Source organism: Poecilia reticulata, chromosome 7 (genome assembly GCF_904066995.2).
Source record: "Poecilia reticulata chromosome 7, P_reticulata-male-v2, whole genome shotgun sequence".
Lineage (NCBI taxonomy): Eukaryota > Metazoa > Chordata > Actinopteri > Cyprinodontiformes > Poeciliidae > Poecilia > Poecilia reticulata.
Window position 1 is genome coordinate 13,896,597 of NC_088836.1, and position 17,976 is coordinate 13,914,572.

Below are 17,976 nucleotides of genomic sequence, written 5' to 3' on the forward strand. Positions count from 1 at the left end.
CTCTTCTATAACACAGATACTTGACCTTGAGGTGACAATGAGGCTTTTATCTTCAGATCCAGAATACATACAAGTAAATCAGATTAATGAAGTCAGCATCAAAATATAACTAAACAGTTTTTTCTTCTGAAGTTCCTGCTTATTACGATCTAAGACTGAAATAACATTTCCTTTGAAGATTAAATTACATTAGCCTACATCCTTTATGGCTCCACTTGTCATCCATAAGCACAAACATGAGCTGAAGAACACAAACAAGTTCACAAATATTCACACTCTGCTGGCTCTGCTCTTACTCGAGATTTTTATAAAGCCAAGACATTTAAAAAACATTTTAAAAAAAAAAAAAATCAGAGCGACCACTGTAAAGATGATTGATGAGCTTTTTGCAAACGGATTTCTGCTAAATTGTAATACATAAACTAGCAAAACTGTTAACTTGATATAATTCACACAAACTCAAGAGACAAACTTAAAAGTTTTAACTTTATTATGTTTTGTTTTTAGAACCATGATAATGGTTTGAGACAAAAAGGGTAAATGCAAATAAAAATCCAATCAGGTATCCTTCCCTTCCCCCCCCCCCCTCCACTCAAAATGTTGTTCTCATTGGTAGTAGTGACATTAAATTCAGATGATTTGGAAAGATCCCTTCAAATCAGTAAAGCAGCCAGACACAGATGAAGGGTTTGTTAGAAAGGCCGAGCGCCCTGTTTCTCCCTCATCCAGGTGTGGATTCTCTCCTTCAGCTCAGGCACTGCAGGAGTAAAAAACATAAAAACAAACACTTCAAGTCAACAAGTTTGAAAAAGTATAAAACTTGTTCCTTCCAACGTTTTTGCTATTTTTGGTCGTCCAACAAAGACCCATCAAGATGATGTTACCTGACTCCAGCATGCTCTCTGTGAGGGGCTGCCTGTTGAAGGGATCAGTGGGGGAGTTCAGCAGGTGGCGCAAGATGATGGATCTGTCCATAATGTTCCCAGAGGGCAACATCACCGGGTCGGTCATCAGAGTGTCCATCAGAGGGTCTAAGGTAGTATGTATGCAAGTCAAGATTAGGAGAAAAACATAGCAAACTTTTTTGAATTACTTTTTTTATTATTATTCTGAAATGCAACATAAAATTGGTAATTTTTTAATTCTAAAGTTTAGAGCCTTTTAGTTTGTTTCCACCACACAGCCTTCAAATTTGTTCACCGGTTCAAACTGTGCATGGAGTTTAGAACCAGGCAGGTTGTCAGTTCTCAAAAACATAGTTTTAACCAAACACCAAAAAATATAGTTCAATATAAAAACAATGAATGCTGAGTGCAAATTACCCCCCTAAAAGTCCATCCTAAACAGCTGAACAGGTGCATTAATAGTAATATAAGAAAACCTAAGAAAACAAATGAACCAAAGACCCAATAAAAACTTATGAGTGCCCCCTATATATTGAAATGTCACAGAGTTGTTCATGTGAATGAATCCTGTAGGTTACAAAAATAAAAACCTGGCGTGCGATATCGTAACGACAGACAGCTGTCGTTGATGGGAGTGTGCGTCCTGGATAGCACACTCCCATCAACTGTGGTGGGCTGGCAGGCATATCTGGGAATCAAAGCTGGTATGCAGACCGCATTCTCTTTGTGGATTATATTAAGTCTGTGGTTACAGGATAGCTTTGCTCTAAGCTGTCTATATGATCCGTATGAGCTGCCATAACCTGCTACAAATGTCTGGAATTCAATGAAGACCTTCTCTTGTCTACACTGACCTGGGGGTCACGCTGAAGCGGCTGTTTCCCCTGAGGGCAAAGGTTCATTTATGGATCCCAGAGTTTTTACTCTGCGTTTACATATTACGATGTATTGCTTATGAACAACTCAGATTTGACATTGGAAAAAAAGAATTCTAAAAATTGTGCTTCATTTACTTGATGTATTGATGTCTTGAAACATCTAGGATTCATCCTTCCAGTTGATTTTATAGTATTTTTTATAAAGTTTGCAACCGTCTTTACATCCTTAAATATTTTTAAAAATCCTAAGATTATACTTATAAAACTTGATTTGTGGTTCTTTGGGTGGAGTCAATTTAGAAGTAGGAATTTATAACTTCAGTTATATAATCCACGCTATATTCTCTGTCCAAACAGACTTTATTCTTTATAGCAAGGAAATAATTGTAGAACATGCGCAAAATGCAGAAGACTGAGAATAAAGTACTGATTTTGCTTTGTAACAGTTACTAAACACCCAAATATTAGCTTTGCTGATTGGAGAAACGGACCTTTGAACTCATCAGGTGCGTCGCTGTAGTCCATCTCTGACTGGGAGTTCTTGGCGACTATTTCTTCCACCTTCTCGGATAGCAGCTTGAATTTCTCAATGGCAATAGAGGACTTAATACCAGCCTTTCTCATCTTGGAAATAACCTCTTCAAAAAGCTCCCGGCTGTATGATCGCTGCGAAGAAAACAAAGATCCACAACAGTTTGCTAATGACATTGTGAAAGAGGAAAAGCTATCGCGGGGCCACAACTTTGCCAGGTATAAGAGTAAACATTTTCAATAGAAATATTTCCAAATAAAACACTATGAATTTAGCCTCTGAATCAAAATCTTTGATGCAGTCGGTGCCAACCTGGTCATCTGCAATCGCTTTAGCAAAGCGGGCACAATCCAGTTGAAGGTAGATGTCTGTCAGCTGGTCTAAGAGCTTTTTGGGCTCAAAGCCGTATTTCTCTGGGTTCTCCACCTTCAGGTCCCGGCACTTGGGCCCACAGAGCTGCTGAAGGTTAAAGTTCAGCATAGCAGCTAAACGAGGTCCGAGCTCCTGTGTGAAGAAAAGAGGACAGGCTCAGAAATATTGTATGGTTTGAAATCACCGAGTCAGGCTCATGATTTCGACTTTATTGCAAACAATTAGTTCCTTCTTATGGAAACAGCTTCACTTAATGCATGGAGTGAATCTTGTAGGACGTGCAGAGGAAGCAGCAACACTCACAGGCCTGAGGAAAGGCTTCTGAACCTGCTTGGTTAGGATGTGGAACATTTCAACCGTTTCTGTAGCCAGCGCCAGATAAGAGCGAGACACTCGCTCATCCTGAGTCAGCTGGGACTGGCGGCTCTGCTGCTGCTCCTGGAAGTTTGAAGGAGCAGAAGAAGAAGAAAAAAAAAAAACCGTTGAATAAACTGTGCCTTAGCAAATCTGTTGCCATGTTTTGAAACTCAGAATAAACGTGTACGAAAAAAATCCATCAATATTACTGCAACACAGCAGGGAGTTCTTGATTAAAAAAAATAATAGATTAAAAAAAAATAATAATAAAATGGAGCACAGACTCTGGGCAGCTGATCCCACTGCTCCTTATTCTTCATCTCTTCCTGAACTTCATGGATGCGCTTCAGGGACTCAAGGCTCTCGTCTAACAAGAAGGTGGTGTCGTTAATCAGCATGTTGATGTAGCGCACAAACTGCTTGCCAGAGCTGGGGGAGAGGAGACGAGATACAAGCGCAAATCAGGTCGGAAACACAAAAAATGTCTCAGAATTGAGCATCAACTGTTTATTTTTCATCACGTGTCAATTTTTGTAATCGACAAACTCACTTGAACTCCTCCATGAAGGTGCCATGGTGGGCAATGTTCTGCCAGAGACTCTTGAAGATGGTACTGATATGGTACCGTATAGTGAACTTATCGTAGAACTCGCTGGTAGCACCAGTGTGCTCAACGTCTAAAGAGAAAAATGGGACAAAGAGGAACATCTACATTTGTACAAAAGCTGGACTTAAGTTTCTTTTTTTTTTTTCCTTTTAAAGTACACACGATTCAGTTGACTAAATATTGTGACGCAGCTCTGTTTTTAACATTTAAGCTCACAAATCAGGAATAGATTATGCACAATAGAGAAGTTCAAAAGAGAAGTAAAGTTAAATTTTGTAATTGAAATGGAAAAAGAAAACTCATTCAGTTGTAGAAGTGGTTGTTCAGAGTTGTCGACCTGCTGGAATGTCAAAACTCAGAGTTGACAAGTACATCAAGCAGAAAATGTAGAGTCCAGCTAAGCAGCAAAACCATTTGTAAAACTGATCATCTATGTTACAAACATTTAATGACTGTTCTAAGCGAGAAGGTTGATTAAAATATTTTCAAAGCTGATATATTGACTAATGATGAGAAATATGAATAGATTAAAATCTATAGATATAGAAAACACAGGTCAGAAATCAACTCAACCCATCTTCATTATAACCTAAAAGTGTATTGCTGCAATCACTGTAAACAGATACAGATATTGCAAAAGTAGGATTAGTGACAACACTAAATATAGGAGCACACAAATGAGGAAACTCTTCAGTCAAAAGCAGACAGCTTCAATGTACAGCGGATCAGACCCACCAGTGTAAAACTTCATGAGAGCAGGGACCAGGTGTTTGATGGACAACGGGTGGTTCTCCATCATTTCAGAGAATCTCTGAGTGCGAGGCTGTACAGCAGGGTTGGTGACAAACAGCACTTCCACCAACTTGGCTATTAGGTAGGGGTTCCTGATGTAGTGCTGACTGCAGATGAACACTACCAAGAAGGTGACAACATCCTGGACACACGGCTCATACAGAACCTGGGGAGAGTACCTGCAAGGAATAAAGAGGCAGTAAAGAAGGGAATTCTCTAAAGTACCACATGGTGAAAAATGCTAATTATTCACACAGGTGCAATAAAACTTTGCAATGGAAATAAAATGATTTCATCCAGTTTTATTACGTCTTAAACATGTGAAGGACTTACTGCACGACAAAAAGCAGAAACTCTGCCACGTCTTCAACGTAAAACTCCGGCAGAGCAGCAAAGCTTTTGGGAATCTCAGGGTTCAAAGGAAGGGTAATGCTGAAAAAAGGAGAACATTTTGTGGCGTAAAGTTTATTTTTGAAGAACGGCATGAGAGACAGAAAAAAAAAACAAAAAAAAACAACAACCACGATAAAAACAGTTGTTCTTTTTCTGTTAGCATCATGCCAAACAGCAGCATGGTCAGTTCGTGGTATGCCGACTCACTTGGGGTAGACCGGATCCACCATGCGAAGTATGAGCTGAATGACTGTGCTGTAAAACTGCAGACATCTGCGCAGCAGGTTCTCGTCCAGAAGGCCCACGTCAGCGCACGCTTTGGCTCGCACCAGTTTCTGACAGGACAGTCACACATGATAAGCATCATGTCTCAGGAAATACGTTCCCTTGCATAATCGCTTGTTTTTCAGCTTTTCAGCACACGGAACGAGTGTCCAAACGGAGTCAATTCTGACAGCAGACAACCCTGGGCGTGTCTGTGCCTTTAAGCCGGTCTCGAGGATTGGATCAGTATATAGCAGACAGACGGTAAGAGAATCTACCAGGACTGACCTTGAGCTGGGTTTTACATCGTTTCAGCATTTCTCTGTGCCGACTAGCCAAGGGAGAGTCTTTCCATTGGCCCTCACTGTTTTTCAGCTCCTCTACAGTCCTAAAAATGTGAAACGAGGTTATAAATAACTCACTGGATGAATAAGTTATAACCGTTCGCCGTGTACGAACTACCTGTTGAGTTCACGGATGGCGCGCAATCTGCGGATGTAGCGCCGACAGCATGGCAGGATGGACAAGTGATGAGTGTGAAGTGTCAAGAAAAAACACTCGGTGGGGAACTTGGGCTCTGAAAACTTTGAGGGATCCTCATCTGATGATGTTCACACAGACAAAAAAAAAAACATTATACTTATTTACATTCTTTTTCAGCCAAAGGAATAATCTCTGCATCCTAAATAAAGAACAGAAGGTTGTACTTATTTTATTTACTTTGGGGTTTGACAATCCACGCTAAAAGTATTTTCTCCTTTTTCTCTACTTACGCAGCTCAGCCATCCAGCTCTTCAGCTCCTCCATTGTGGCTTTAAGACGAGTCTCCTCCAGGCTGACAACAAGGCGACACCGTGGATGGAAAATGTAGTATGGGTCCACTGTCTCCAATTTTATCTTCATGCTCAGCTGCTGCAGCACCCACAAGAAGTTGAGCATGAAACCATCTGTCGACACCAGCTTGTCATCGGTCTGAGAGAAAGAAAGAGACAAATTTTGCTCAAATTTGTAAAACTCCGTCAAAACCGGAGTTTTACTGAGAGGCATGTTACGGGTGCAAACTTTATCTTTGCAGTTTATTTTTCTTTTGACACAATCAGAAACTCAAATATCATGTTCAAGCTGCTGTTGTATGAATAAAGGATGAGCGCTGAGTACCTGCATCTGAGCTTTCTTCACATTGTAGTTGACTAGAGCTGCCATGTAGTTGAGAGCTAACTCGCGCGTTTCTCCGTTCAGCAGAATATTATGGAGAACTTTGAAAAGGTCACCCTGATGAAGGAAATTAATTATGATAAGAGATTAAGTTAAGTAAAAGTAAAAAAAACAAACAAACAATAAATTAAACAAAAACATGTGAAGGCTCACCCTCGCTGACTCCAGATAGTGCTGCAATGACTGGCTGACAACTCGGGTGTTCTCCATGGTGATGGCTGGGCCAGAGAAATACTTGTCCCCTACTTTGGTCTAAACAAGAGAACAAGCAATTTTTGCTCAAAGTCCCAAAGGAAATGATGGCAAAAAAAAATAAAAAAAATAAAATAAAAAAAAAATAAAATAAAATAATAAAAAAAAATATATATATATATATATATATATATTGCAAGCATCCGAGCCTCAGTGCATGGTACATAAATACCTAAATATTTATTCTGTATTCGCGGGGAGGATATCGAGTACAGTGCTATTGCGATTATTAGACTTTTGATACATTGTGGTGAAATTATACAAGTTTAATGTGCAACTTACATCATCCTCTGCAAATACTGAAAGGCTAAAGAACGCCCCAAGGTAGGATAATCTCTGAATTTCTCTGCCACAACCAGGGCTCAGAGATTTGGGACACCACAGAGGAAGTGATGTTGCCTACACAGAAGAAGAGGAGTGACAAATTTATATGTTACACTAAATAATAAACAACAAACTCTGGGCTTTTTTCAACCAAGAGTTTTCTGGGTATTATTATTAGTAGTAATAGTAGTACTAATTCCCTTTACAGTATTTAATTGTGCATTGTGGGTTAATAAATAAAAAATTTATAAAATTAAAAACCAAGAATCAAAAATTAAATTGATTAGCATTTTTCATTTATATTGTTCATTTTAAAAATAACTTGATAACTTTAGTCATAGAAAAAAAAAGTATCAAGAGAGGGTTTCAAATTACTTCTACATATTTAATTGCAATAGAAAAAACATTTATAGTTATTAAATTAAATGCACATACACAAAACAACCAAACAAAGAAAATCTCATAGCTCTGAAAAATCATACTTATACTCACCAAGTTGCACACGGGATGAGTCTTTCCAAACTTAATTTCACAAAGCTCAGCTAATGCCTGTAAAAAAATAAGCAATCTTTGACTTCTTAAAAAGAAATATTAAACAACTTTAGCATTAAGTATTTGTCATCTGGCAGTAAATATCAACATTTCAGCAGCACAAGGCGAAGGCCGTGAAAGGACATTTCATTATTTCATCTAGATGACATAAAATTATCTGTCAAGTAGAAAAGCTGTCACTCAGGCTTTTTTGTGTGGCTTCTTCTCTCTTTGCTGCCAATTGTTCTTTCAAAGTCTTTGACATTTCTCCCTTTCCGCTCTGCAGACTTCTGTCTTCTTACCATGAGGGGGAATTTAAAGTTGTCGCTGTCAAAGGAACATTCTTTCACTGCCAGAGCGAGCCCATGGAGAATGGGAATGAAGATCTGGAAGACATGTTTGGAAATGCTGGTGTTAATTAGTACCACAACTTTTAGGACTTTGACATTTGCATTTCTGTTGTTGGCTTCAGAGACGTTCAGAAGATTCTCTCATAATTTACATTTATTAACATAAAGTAAAACTATGAAACAGAATGAAATCATTCTGCATTGTTAATTCAAATGTAAAACACAAAATATGGTATTGTGGGGATCTGACTTTCCTCTCAGCGTCATTAAGGACTTAAAGCTTATTTATAATTTTAATAAGAGTTTGTAAAAAAAAAAAAAAAATCATTTACTGTTCAAGATGAGTAAAACATCTAATGGTGATATTAATGCTGAATACTGCTACGAAAATATTAATCATGAATAACCTAAATTTTTCTATCTCTCTGATATATGATGACCATTGTCATTCAATATTTCATCTTTAATGTGATTTATGCTTTCTTAGTAGTTTATTAATGAAAGACACAATCCATGAAGACATAAAGTAATCACTAGTTTTTTGTGTAATAATGTAATTCCAGTAGATGATTTATCGTCAAGTATTTATTTTGCAACATGTTTCAGGAATCACTATAGCTGCCAAAGTGAAGGAGTTAGACTTAATTTCCCAGAACTTTATATTTTACACTGTCAGATTTTCCAGAACCAGGCTGGTTAGTTAAAATACAGTTGCTACTTTAAAAATATTAAGACACTTTGGAGTTGAAATAGAGTCCATTTAAGCTATACAGCAGGAACAGTTGTTATTGCTTGCAAGTACAACTTTCAAACTCTAGAAGAATGCCGAGAAGCGTCAACACACACACAGCAACCGAAGAGACCAGACTGCGAATAAAACGAAGTGGAATCACACCGATACAGCATTAATCTCAGACTCTCCCATCAGCGTTACAGTTTAGCGACTAAAGTCACTCAACACTTTACAGAGATATTTCACTGTATCAGATTATATGTGATCTGCTCTGATCCCAGAGTGTCTGGGAGACAGCAGAAACAAAAAGGAGGGACCTCCACATGCAAAAATAAAAAGCTGTCATTTTCAGAAATACAGTGGAACCTCCAAATACAAACACCTGAATATTTTATTCATAATGCAGTTTACTCAACTATTTTGGGTAGCATAAATCTCTGCAGTTATAAAGTAATCAAATTTCTACAAATCATCTCAAAGTGTCAATGTGCTTTCACGCTGATTGCAACCCAGGAGAAAATAATGCAATTTCTACACCAGCAAAAATTGCATTATTGCCTTCCGCACTGACCAGTTAATATGGAAAGCCACTGTTGCCAAAGTTTCCATACGTTTTGGGCCTGGAGCAGAATCTTCTTGGATAGAAAGCAAAAGTCCACCATGATGTCTTTCCTTCAATAATAATGAATCATTTGTGTTTCTTTTTTTTTTGTGTCCTTCCAAAAATCATGAAAAAGTTTATATGTTATGATTCATGCTTTGAAGACTCCCAGCAAAGGAGTAATATCGGAAAAATTGAAAATGACTATGATTTTGACTGCCGGGCATGTTTTACTGTAGCGCTGGGTATCAATTATTTAAGTTTCAGTGGAGAACAGCGTCTCAAAAAATATGTTTTGGATGTAAACTGCATATTGGAACTGATTAAATTTGTATTCAGAGGTTACACGGTAAAACTATAACTCGTGATTCTGCCAGAGTGTCTGAAATAAAATGGCAAACTGGTCACTGAACACAGAAGGCCGTGCTCCCCACCTGTTTGAACACTTCTTCTTCCTGATGGGTGATGCGCACCAGCTCCTGAATAAAGCCATATGGAAGGTTCCGACACAGCATGTAAGGTACCAGCAGAGACTGTTGGAGGGGGCTCCTACGCGCAGTTAGAGGAGACAAAAGATAATTAACCTTCTCTGGATGCAAGGAGATAGAGCAGTTGCTATGGAGACAAAATAAATAGCTGAAATGGAAAAAAAGTGAATGGTTTCACTCACCGAGGCTGAGTCAGAGCACCCTGCAGGACAAGGGCAACATGGGAGATGCACTGAGAGCGAATGTTACTGAGAAGCTGGCTGACATTTGGTTGGCTGCACATCTGGGAAAATAAACGAGATAAATTATTTCCCTGGTTTTAAAATGGGAACAAGAAGATGGATTTCACAGAATCAAATCAAGAAAATACATTTTTAAACAATGTTCTTTCGAACAAGACTGGAGCTCATCAGAAATAAAACTATAGCGTTAGTCGTTATGTCACGCTTATTCAGGAAAAAGTGTGACAGCATGAATTAAAACATAAACAATGTTTTAATTCATCCTCTTAAGTCAGTTTTCTTACTCATCTGGAGATAAAGACACAAATATGAGGAATCTCCTTTTGCAGACAGTCGCCTACCTTGGGAGCTTTCCTCTCCTCCATGCCAACGCTGTCAAAACGCTCAATGAGGTAGTTCAGCATCTCTGTCTCTTTGCATGCTTCAATGGTGAAACGGTCGCTGGCTGAATCGCATGACATCCCCCCTCCACAGGCACCCAGACTACAAACAGAGACATGAAACACAGAGAGAAGATTGTTAGAGAACAGAAGAAAACCCTGCTGTGTTCGGGAGAAGTTCCATCAATTCAAACCATCATGTCAACAAACGCAAAACTCTGAAGGATCCTACGAGGAAACAAGCTTATTAAATAGCATCGTAAGTCTCACCGGGGTTCTCAAAGAGGGACAAAAAGGGCTTAGAAGAGTTAAAATTATTAAATTGTTTGCAAAAAATCCTTGCAGGCAAAACTCACCTTCATCCAAGTCTCATGTCATTTCATTTCATTTAGGCATTTACTAAAACAATGTAGAGACAAAAGCTCAAACTGCTGTTAGTGGTCAGCTGCAACATGGTACGAGTGGCTTCAAAGCCTAGTATGCATTATATGAAACTTGGTTATAAACATGCAATGCGTCAATAAATCACCACTGATCTCAAATATAATAAATGATAATAATACCCTAAAACAACACAGCTTTGTCAGGTTATAATGTGCAAAACCTAAGAACAAATGTTAGCAGTTCAGGGATGCCAACTGTTACTGACAAACTATTTATATCTATTAGCCAAAGCTGCAACAAAGCAAAACGGCACAATAAGCCACAAAAATGTCAAAATCAGAAGAAGGTTTTCCATCTAATCCCACCTGAGATGTTCTTTAATATTTACCACCTACATATAAAGAAACGTTTAATGAACCATCTAACAGCTGGACGACCATCAGTTTCTGTGTTCTGGCTCGTATATTTGCACAACCCTAGTGGTAAACCTGCCAGAACCACCGGATGGACCATGCAGTGAGCACATCCCTGTGCAAGCGTGCACACACACGCGTCAACACACGCCAAGCATTGGTGTACCTGGACCCAAACTGAACCTGTGCAAAATCCTCCTCCTCCTCCTCAGACTCTTCATCACTGCTGTCTTGAGACATGTCAGAAAGAGCAAAAAACAGGAACGACAAGGGGCTGACAGGACGAGAAAAGGGAAGAGGTGAGAGAAAGAATGTATGGACAGGAAGAGAGAGAAAAAAAAAACTAATTTGGAACATGGAGACATGGAGGAAAGTAGGACAAAGAAAACGGTACAGCTTTGCAAGCCCTACTATGGATGTGTACTTGTAATATTTTTAAATATTTAAGCTTTTCAAAGTGCAGCTTTAACACAATAAGACAGCCACCCCCAGAAGCCAGGACACGAGCCACTATAGTGAGACATGGACACTTTAGCTAGATCCCACTTAAAAACTTTAGACACATTTAGAAATGGATTCATCAGATCCAATTCCAAGAGTCAGACAGAATTTATATGCAAAACGGTCAGGAACCCTTATTGCATTAAACTCCTGTCTGATTTTATGTCCACCTCCCTCTAAACAAGCTGTTTGTGCAGCCTATATTTAAAAATAATTGCATTAAAATTAAAAATGGAATGTGTGTGTAATGACAATGGTCCCAACATTTTTAGCATAACATTTGCTTGCTGGACCCAGTAACTTTTATTACCTAGCTCTTTCCCATTAGTGACTAACAAATCTCTAAGTTGTTCACCGATTTATAGAGTAGCAGTAAAAATCTTCAACTAAATCAGTGATTTGTCTGAGTGAAAAGTAACAAAGCAAGCTGAGAAGAGAGAAAAGAAAGTCGGCCCAACTTATAGATTAACACATCCCATGTCTAACATAAAACTGTGGGATTCGCAAAACAAAAAAGTTGTGTTTGTTTTTTTATGCGTTTATTGTCTAGATAACGCCAAACACACATACAAATGACAGATGAGATACCTAGATGATGGGATCCTGGCAGCAAAGGCAGCCTGTCGAGAACTCAGTCTGGGAGAAGGAGGTACCACAGGAAGGGTTGGGGAAGGGGGATGGTTGCCTGAGCTGGGCGAGCTCAAAAGAAGGGACTGGGGGCTTAAAGGCGTTGCGGGAACCGGGGTGTTTGGAGGAACGGAGGGCGCAGCTGGGCTGGGAGAAGGACCAGGGAAACTATATCCTCTGTAAACTGGGCTCAGGGGGGAAGAAGCCACCCAGGGAGTGGTGACAGAGTAGGGTCGATATCTCTGAGAGATGGGCATGGGGGTAGATGACGGATTGAGGGAGTGCCTGGTACCGGCGGTGGCAGGTGGGCTGGGGGGAATTACAAACTGTGGCGTAGAGGGTGGAGCAGGTGCAGTGGGGGTAGAGAGAGATGGGCAAGTCCTCTCTGCTGCATTCAACGCCATTGGATGAGGACTATCGCACCCATACAAACTGTGGATAGCATTGATAACAAGATCATCATTGGCAAAAAGGCTCTGTTGACAATGAAACCAGGGCAGAAAAAAAATGACAAGAAAATCCACAAAGGAACTTCATGAAAAAAAAAAAAAAAAGAATCAACAATCTAGTTGCGTTTCTGGAATATACACAGTTCATGTGCTAAAAACTGTGAGTCTGGGTATTTACCTGGACAGAGAGCTGGCTCCAAAAGACCCAGCACTGGGGCCCATCGGGCTGCCGCCTTGGCTGGAGGGCTGCACCAGCGTCAGCCGGTGGTCGGAGGATTTCGCTGCCGCAATGGGCTGAGAGGTGGCGGTCAAGCTGGCGAACGGGTTGTGGACATTTGACTGGGATGACATCATTAAGACTTCCATCAGGATCTGGCTGATGAGGTCTTTGAAGTCAGAGTACACTGCAAGATTCACAAAAAGTGCAACAAACAGCTTATTAAAGGTAGAAATAACAAGTAGCTGTTTTTAATTTACAATAAAGTAACTGCAGTTGTAATGGGAGCACACAGAGACGGGTCAGAAAAATACCATCTTTAGGGTTCCGGTGAAAATCTGCAGCTAGAGACGGGAGAAAGATGACATCTCTGTCCTGCTCCTTCCACGATACGCGGAGGATCTTACAAATCAAGTGCAGAGCCTGATCTTCAGAGACGTCAGAGTTTGCAGAGGTTTCCTGAAAAAGCAGGGGAAAGCTTTTTCACTGACTAGAACCGCTCTGGTTGATCAGGTGACAGATATGCTTCCAGGAATCAAAGTAACCAAAAGTGAAACAAAGAAAAGTAAACAACTGTGTTTAACCTGAAGGTCTAAACAATAATGTTACGCTAAAGCCAGATTTTTTGATTAATGCAACCCCTTTACCTTTTCAGTCAAGTTTCTCTTCTCCCTGCGATCGCTGTCCTCCACCTCCATGTTCTCAATCCCTGAGTCCACATCCACCTGGGACATGCTGAAGAAAAGGAAAGGCCAAATGCGTTAAAACTCAGGCTTCTGAATGTCATGTAAATATTTTGAGCCAATTAGTTTATCCCAAACATTCTCATTTCTTTTCCAGATGATTAATACAACATTTTTACAGCCACTTCTTATATCATCAACAAACAGTATCTTACGGGAATAATGTAGAGAAGGTCAATAAAAAAATTAAAAAACAACTTTACCTCTTTTCACAGGAGGCAGGGTCAATGTCCATGCTCTGCGATCGAGACAAACTCTGAGACTGTGTCTCGAGGCTGTTGGAGGGGGAGCTGGAGAGGGAGCTTACACCTTCGCTGCTCTGACTACCATATGCCACCCCTGCAGGAACATTAGTCAAAAAAAAAAAAAAAAGCCCATAATTATTAATATATCTGCCACATTTAATTTTAAAAATCAGAATTCAACCAATGAGTTTACTTCTGGCAGAAAATGAAGCCGGTATCTCTCAAAAGATAATGTAAAAGGAGCACTAGTTTTGACAGCTGTAATTCAGCTTTATTTATATTTGATCGAGAAAAAGCAAAAAGGTGTCAAAAATTATTATTAAATCAACCAAAAAAAAATCTTTGTTGGCAATGAATTCCTTTTTATAATTGCAGGTTTCCAGTGGTATTTTGACAATTTAGCCTTTGGTGTTGAACTCCAAGTCATTGAGGTCAGAATGCCTCATTGCCGTTTCCCTAATCCTCAGCTCTCCCCACAGACTGAGGTTAGGCGCCCTTGGCTGGGCCAACATGAAATTTACATTTTCTCAATCAAAACAAAAACATAAACAACATTTTACAGATTCCTTTACATGATTCTTCCAGGCGTATGAATAATTTTGGACCTAACTGTAAATTTAGGCACAACAAAATGTGTGTCAGTAGCCTGAACATTTTTTTTTAAAGCCATACGCCTAAGAAGCGAAGAAAGAAAAAGACAGGAGTATTCTGTCCTTGATCAGTTGGGGAAGACTAAAAGTGTAAGTGTATGAAAAGCAAAGCAGCTGAAAGTTAGCCAACTCTGAAACCACAAGTACTGCGCATGTTTGCTACTTTGCTTTTAAGATTTGCTCTGTGTGCAACATGATTATAGGTCAGAATTACCCTAAAGAAATGTAATGGTTGCTAGGAGGCTAGAATTATATTGAAAATATTTATTTAATCATTTAAGCCACATCCCTTGGAAGCTTATCCAATAGCCAAGTAGAAAAGTAAAAATGAAATGTGCATTAAGAGGCATTATTGGCTCCTTTAAGCAAGTTTAGGTAGCAGAAAGCACAACCAATGTCTACCAAAAAAATGTCAGGAAATGTATGTGTCCACATGTGCAATAGTAGTGCAGAACACAGAGAAAAGCCTAAATTTCCCCTCTGCCCTACCCTGTCTGCCCTTTATGTCTCATAAAAAGTGATCACAGCAAGCCTGTTGTTATTCACTTTTCTCATTTTTATTCCTCAAATTTATAAAGGCTGCAATAATTAAGACTCCTTACAGAAATTTTGCTCAGACAACAAGTTTTTATCTTGTGTGGCTTACAGAAAATATACCACCCAGGCTAATTGCAGACAAGTACAGGGGTTGAGCAAAAGTTCACAAAATATGGTGCTACACATATAACTGTGAGATGACAATGTTTAACCCAAAACACTTCTGGCAGTTAAAGTCATCAGAATAAAATGCCTGAGCGCAGCCATAACCAATAAACTGTGATTACTCACCAGAGGTGCCCATAGGGGATGTGGCAGGGGTACCACTGTGGACATTGAGACCCAATGATTGAGAGGCAGCTGGTGGTACAGGTTGGGGTGAGACACCTGAGGGGCCAGGGAGGGGTCCAGGTGGAGTCTCTCTCTGTGGGGACGTGAGAGGGGTACTTAGGGGGGTGCTGGGTTGTGATGTCTGTCCTCCTGCTAGCCGTGCCAGCCGCCTTCTGCGAATCTTTAATGAAAAAAATAAAAATTATAAATTCAGAGAAAGTGAAGCAGATATACACAAATATCCAGCCAGCTGAAATATTTACAGGCAGTTTCTGAGTAATTGCACAGTATTACTGCCTATTCGTGATTATTATAGGGTATAAGGTATAAGCTATGTGAAGTTGAAGAGATAAGATTTTATTTTTGTCAAGTGGTTGTAAAGGGAGTAATAAGATAGGCAAAATGCCCAAGGTTGTGGGGCAATTGAGCAATGCCCTTGCCATTTGGCCTGTAAGTAATGACAATAATCAAGTTTTTATCTTCAAACCTCTTGACAGTGGGTACTATAAGGTAATGGTTAGGCAATGAGGAAATTCAGGATGAAGAAAACCTAAAGTGCAGCAGTACTCCTTAACCAAACCATTTCAGCAGATATTTGCACTTAACATGCACCGATTCCTGCAGAAGATTTAAAAGTGACAACTTAGTAGATTTTATGTAGTATGAATCTTGTTTTTATCTTACTGGAAGGTGTAATAATACCAAACATTGCAATTGTTTTCATTTTTTCCAAATGTACCTAAACTTGAGAAATTATCAGATGAAATTATAGGAAACCTATATTTTTCAGACATCCACTGTGTAAACTGAGGCTGGTTGTGTTGGACTGGAATGAAACTATTACTATATTTTAAGGTATTTACAATAAATGTAATTCTCTTATCATTTTTTAAGCCTAAAAATGCTTAAAATGTGCAACATTTTAAACAGAGTCAGAACTTGGAGCTAAGAGGATGACAGTATATTTTCTGTATAGTAAACTGAGGTTAGAAAAAGCAGTGTATGTTTTGTCTGAGGTCTAAGGGCCCGTCAACTCTACCATGGTGGTCCACTGTTTTTATGTTTGTTTGCCCCTTTCTGCTGAGTCGTTTCGCAAACACTGTTAGCAAGTCAATGCTAGCAGCAGTAAGATATTTTCCCATTAGAAGACGTGAAACAACACGAACTTAAAACTAAAAAAGTATCCGTGCTACAAGTGAAAATGACCAGTTGTATAAATAAGTCTTTCGCTGAGTTTATTAAAAAAATTATAATTTTTTTAAAAACACCGTTAAGCACAGCTTGTGAGCTAACATTAACCAGTTAGCACTGTGCTCCTGCTAAATGACACGGCACAGGCAGTTACACGACTCTCCACTGATTTATTCTACATAATATTTCAATTATGAATTTACTTTATTTAAAAAAAAAAAATCAGTAACCGAGATGTTCAACTCGGACGTAACTGTCTTTCTAATAAAAGAACTGTAGAATCAACTGAGCGAGTGATTCCTTCCTTTGACGTTAAGCTAACATCTCTGTTACCTTTTGTAGCAACCAGGCTCGCTCTACAACTCCTAAAAACTTGCGAGATGAAATGTTAAGACTGGAAATAACAACATCATTGTAGTGAAGCTTCGCTCCATATATATTCAGTGCATTCATCCATTGTCACCTTACCTCGTCTGCGCTCAACTCCTCCATCCTGGCAGCTAAGCCAGCTAGCTATTTCACTTTCAGTTGCTTCGGAGTGCCAGCCAGAGCCAGCTAGCTAGCTAGCTTCGATTAGAACTGAATATGCATAGTTTAACACGTTAAACGAATAGGTGTCAGTCTTGATTGTCGCCAAGGTAAAAACTAGGACACCGATATATGGTAGATGGCGAGATGCGGATCTTTCAAAGCGTCTCTCGTTTGGTAGATTTTCTACCGATAATCAAACAAAAAGAAAAGTAGCTAGCTATTATATACGTCAAAATACAACAGCGGCCATTTTGGCTCTACTCCACGTCACGTGACCTCAGAGAGCTCAGGAAGAGTGTTGCGTCACTGCGTCGAAAATATTGTTTGGGCAGAGGCGAACTGAGCACTTATGGAGGATCAATCTAGTACTTTAATGTATTTTAATCTAGAAATCTACTGATAATTTGTGTATTTCGATGTGCATTCTTAGTTATGGCAGAATCGTTCCTCTATAAACATTAAGTTTGCATCGCCGTTTTCTTTTTGTTTTACGTAGATTTCGTCTTGAGTTATGAACAATAGCAAGACACTTAAAGCTTTCGCGCAGATTTTCAAATGAAAACTTTTAACCAAGATTTTTAAACGAGAGAGGATTTGGGCAATAATCCTGGGTAATAAATTAAAAAAAAGTAATTTTGGTTTAATCTCTAAGATTAAAGTGACCTCTTTTTTCCTCCAAAAGTTGCTTTTTTATTTAAATTAAATCAAAAATGCTTTATTAATCCCAAGGGAAAGGTAATTCAATTCAAATTAATTTGAAATCAGAATGATTAAAGTCTGAATTCTGACTTTTTCAGCAGCCCTATAATGTATCTATTGCCATTTTAAGCACAATGGGTTGCGTATCTGTGAATTTGGAGGAAAGTGAGATATCTGGTTTTTAAATCAGATATCTCTGAAAAGTGTGGCATGCATTTGAGGTTATCCCCACTGAATCAATAT

The 17,976-nt window shown here is 39.1% G+C and overlaps 1 protein-coding gene across 3 annotated transcripts; it reads right to left on the reverse strand.

Moving 5' to 3' along the window:
- Positions 1–472: 472 nt before the first annotated feature.
- ube4b (ubiquitination factor E4B, UFD2 homolog (S. cerevisiae)) lies at positions 473–17,309 on the reverse strand. 3 transcript variants are annotated; one of them, XM_008413368.3, is made up of 29 exons: positions 16,972–17,309; positions 15,274–15,493; positions 13,754–13,889; positions 13,455–13,542; positions 13,122–13,266; positions 12,769–12,994; positions 12,103–12,573; positions 11,180–11,287; positions 10,178–10,319; positions 9,777–9,877; positions 9,541–9,655; positions 7,725–7,808; positions 7,384–7,440; positions 6,850–6,966; positions 6,469–6,567; positions 6,259–6,372; positions 5,874–6,072; positions 5,563–5,701; positions 5,389–5,488; positions 5,044–5,171; positions 4,777–4,875; positions 4,387–4,622; positions 3,595–3,721; positions 3,329–3,473; positions 2,991–3,125; positions 2,628–2,819; positions 2,275–2,449; positions 885–1,031; positions 473–757 (listed from the first exon to the last, which is right to left on the reverse strand). In XM_008413368.3, exons 1-29 carry the CDS (start codon positions 16,993–16,995, stop codon positions 693–695), a joined length of 4,134 nt encoding a protein of 1,377 aa, XP_008411590.2. In that variant the 5' UTR covers positions 16,996–17,309; the 3' UTR covers positions 473–692. The 3 variants fall into 3 exon arrangements, with proteins under 3 accessions (XP_008411590.2, XP_081465068.1, XP_008411591.2); XM_081608942.1 differs by having other exon boundaries at positions 11,180–11,356; positions 12,079–12,573; XM_008413369.3 differs by lacking the exons at positions 11,180–11,287; positions 12,103–12,573 and having other exon boundaries at positions 16,972–17,308.
- Between the last annotated feature and the right edge of the window lie 667 nt (positions 17,310–17,976).

Coding starts and splice junctions, on each gene's coding strand:
- ube4b (XM_081608942.1), bottom strand. CDS start 16,995: ATGGAGGAGTTGAGCGCAGACGAG. Junction 12,995..13,121: donor TCACCGGAACCCTAAAGATG/GTATTTTTCTGA, acceptor TGAATCTTGCAG/TGTACTCTGACTTCAAAGAC. Junction 7,441..7,724: donor ACTTTAAATTCCCCCTCATG/GTAAGAAGACAG, acceptor ATTTTTTTACAG/GCATTAGCTGAGCTTTGTGA.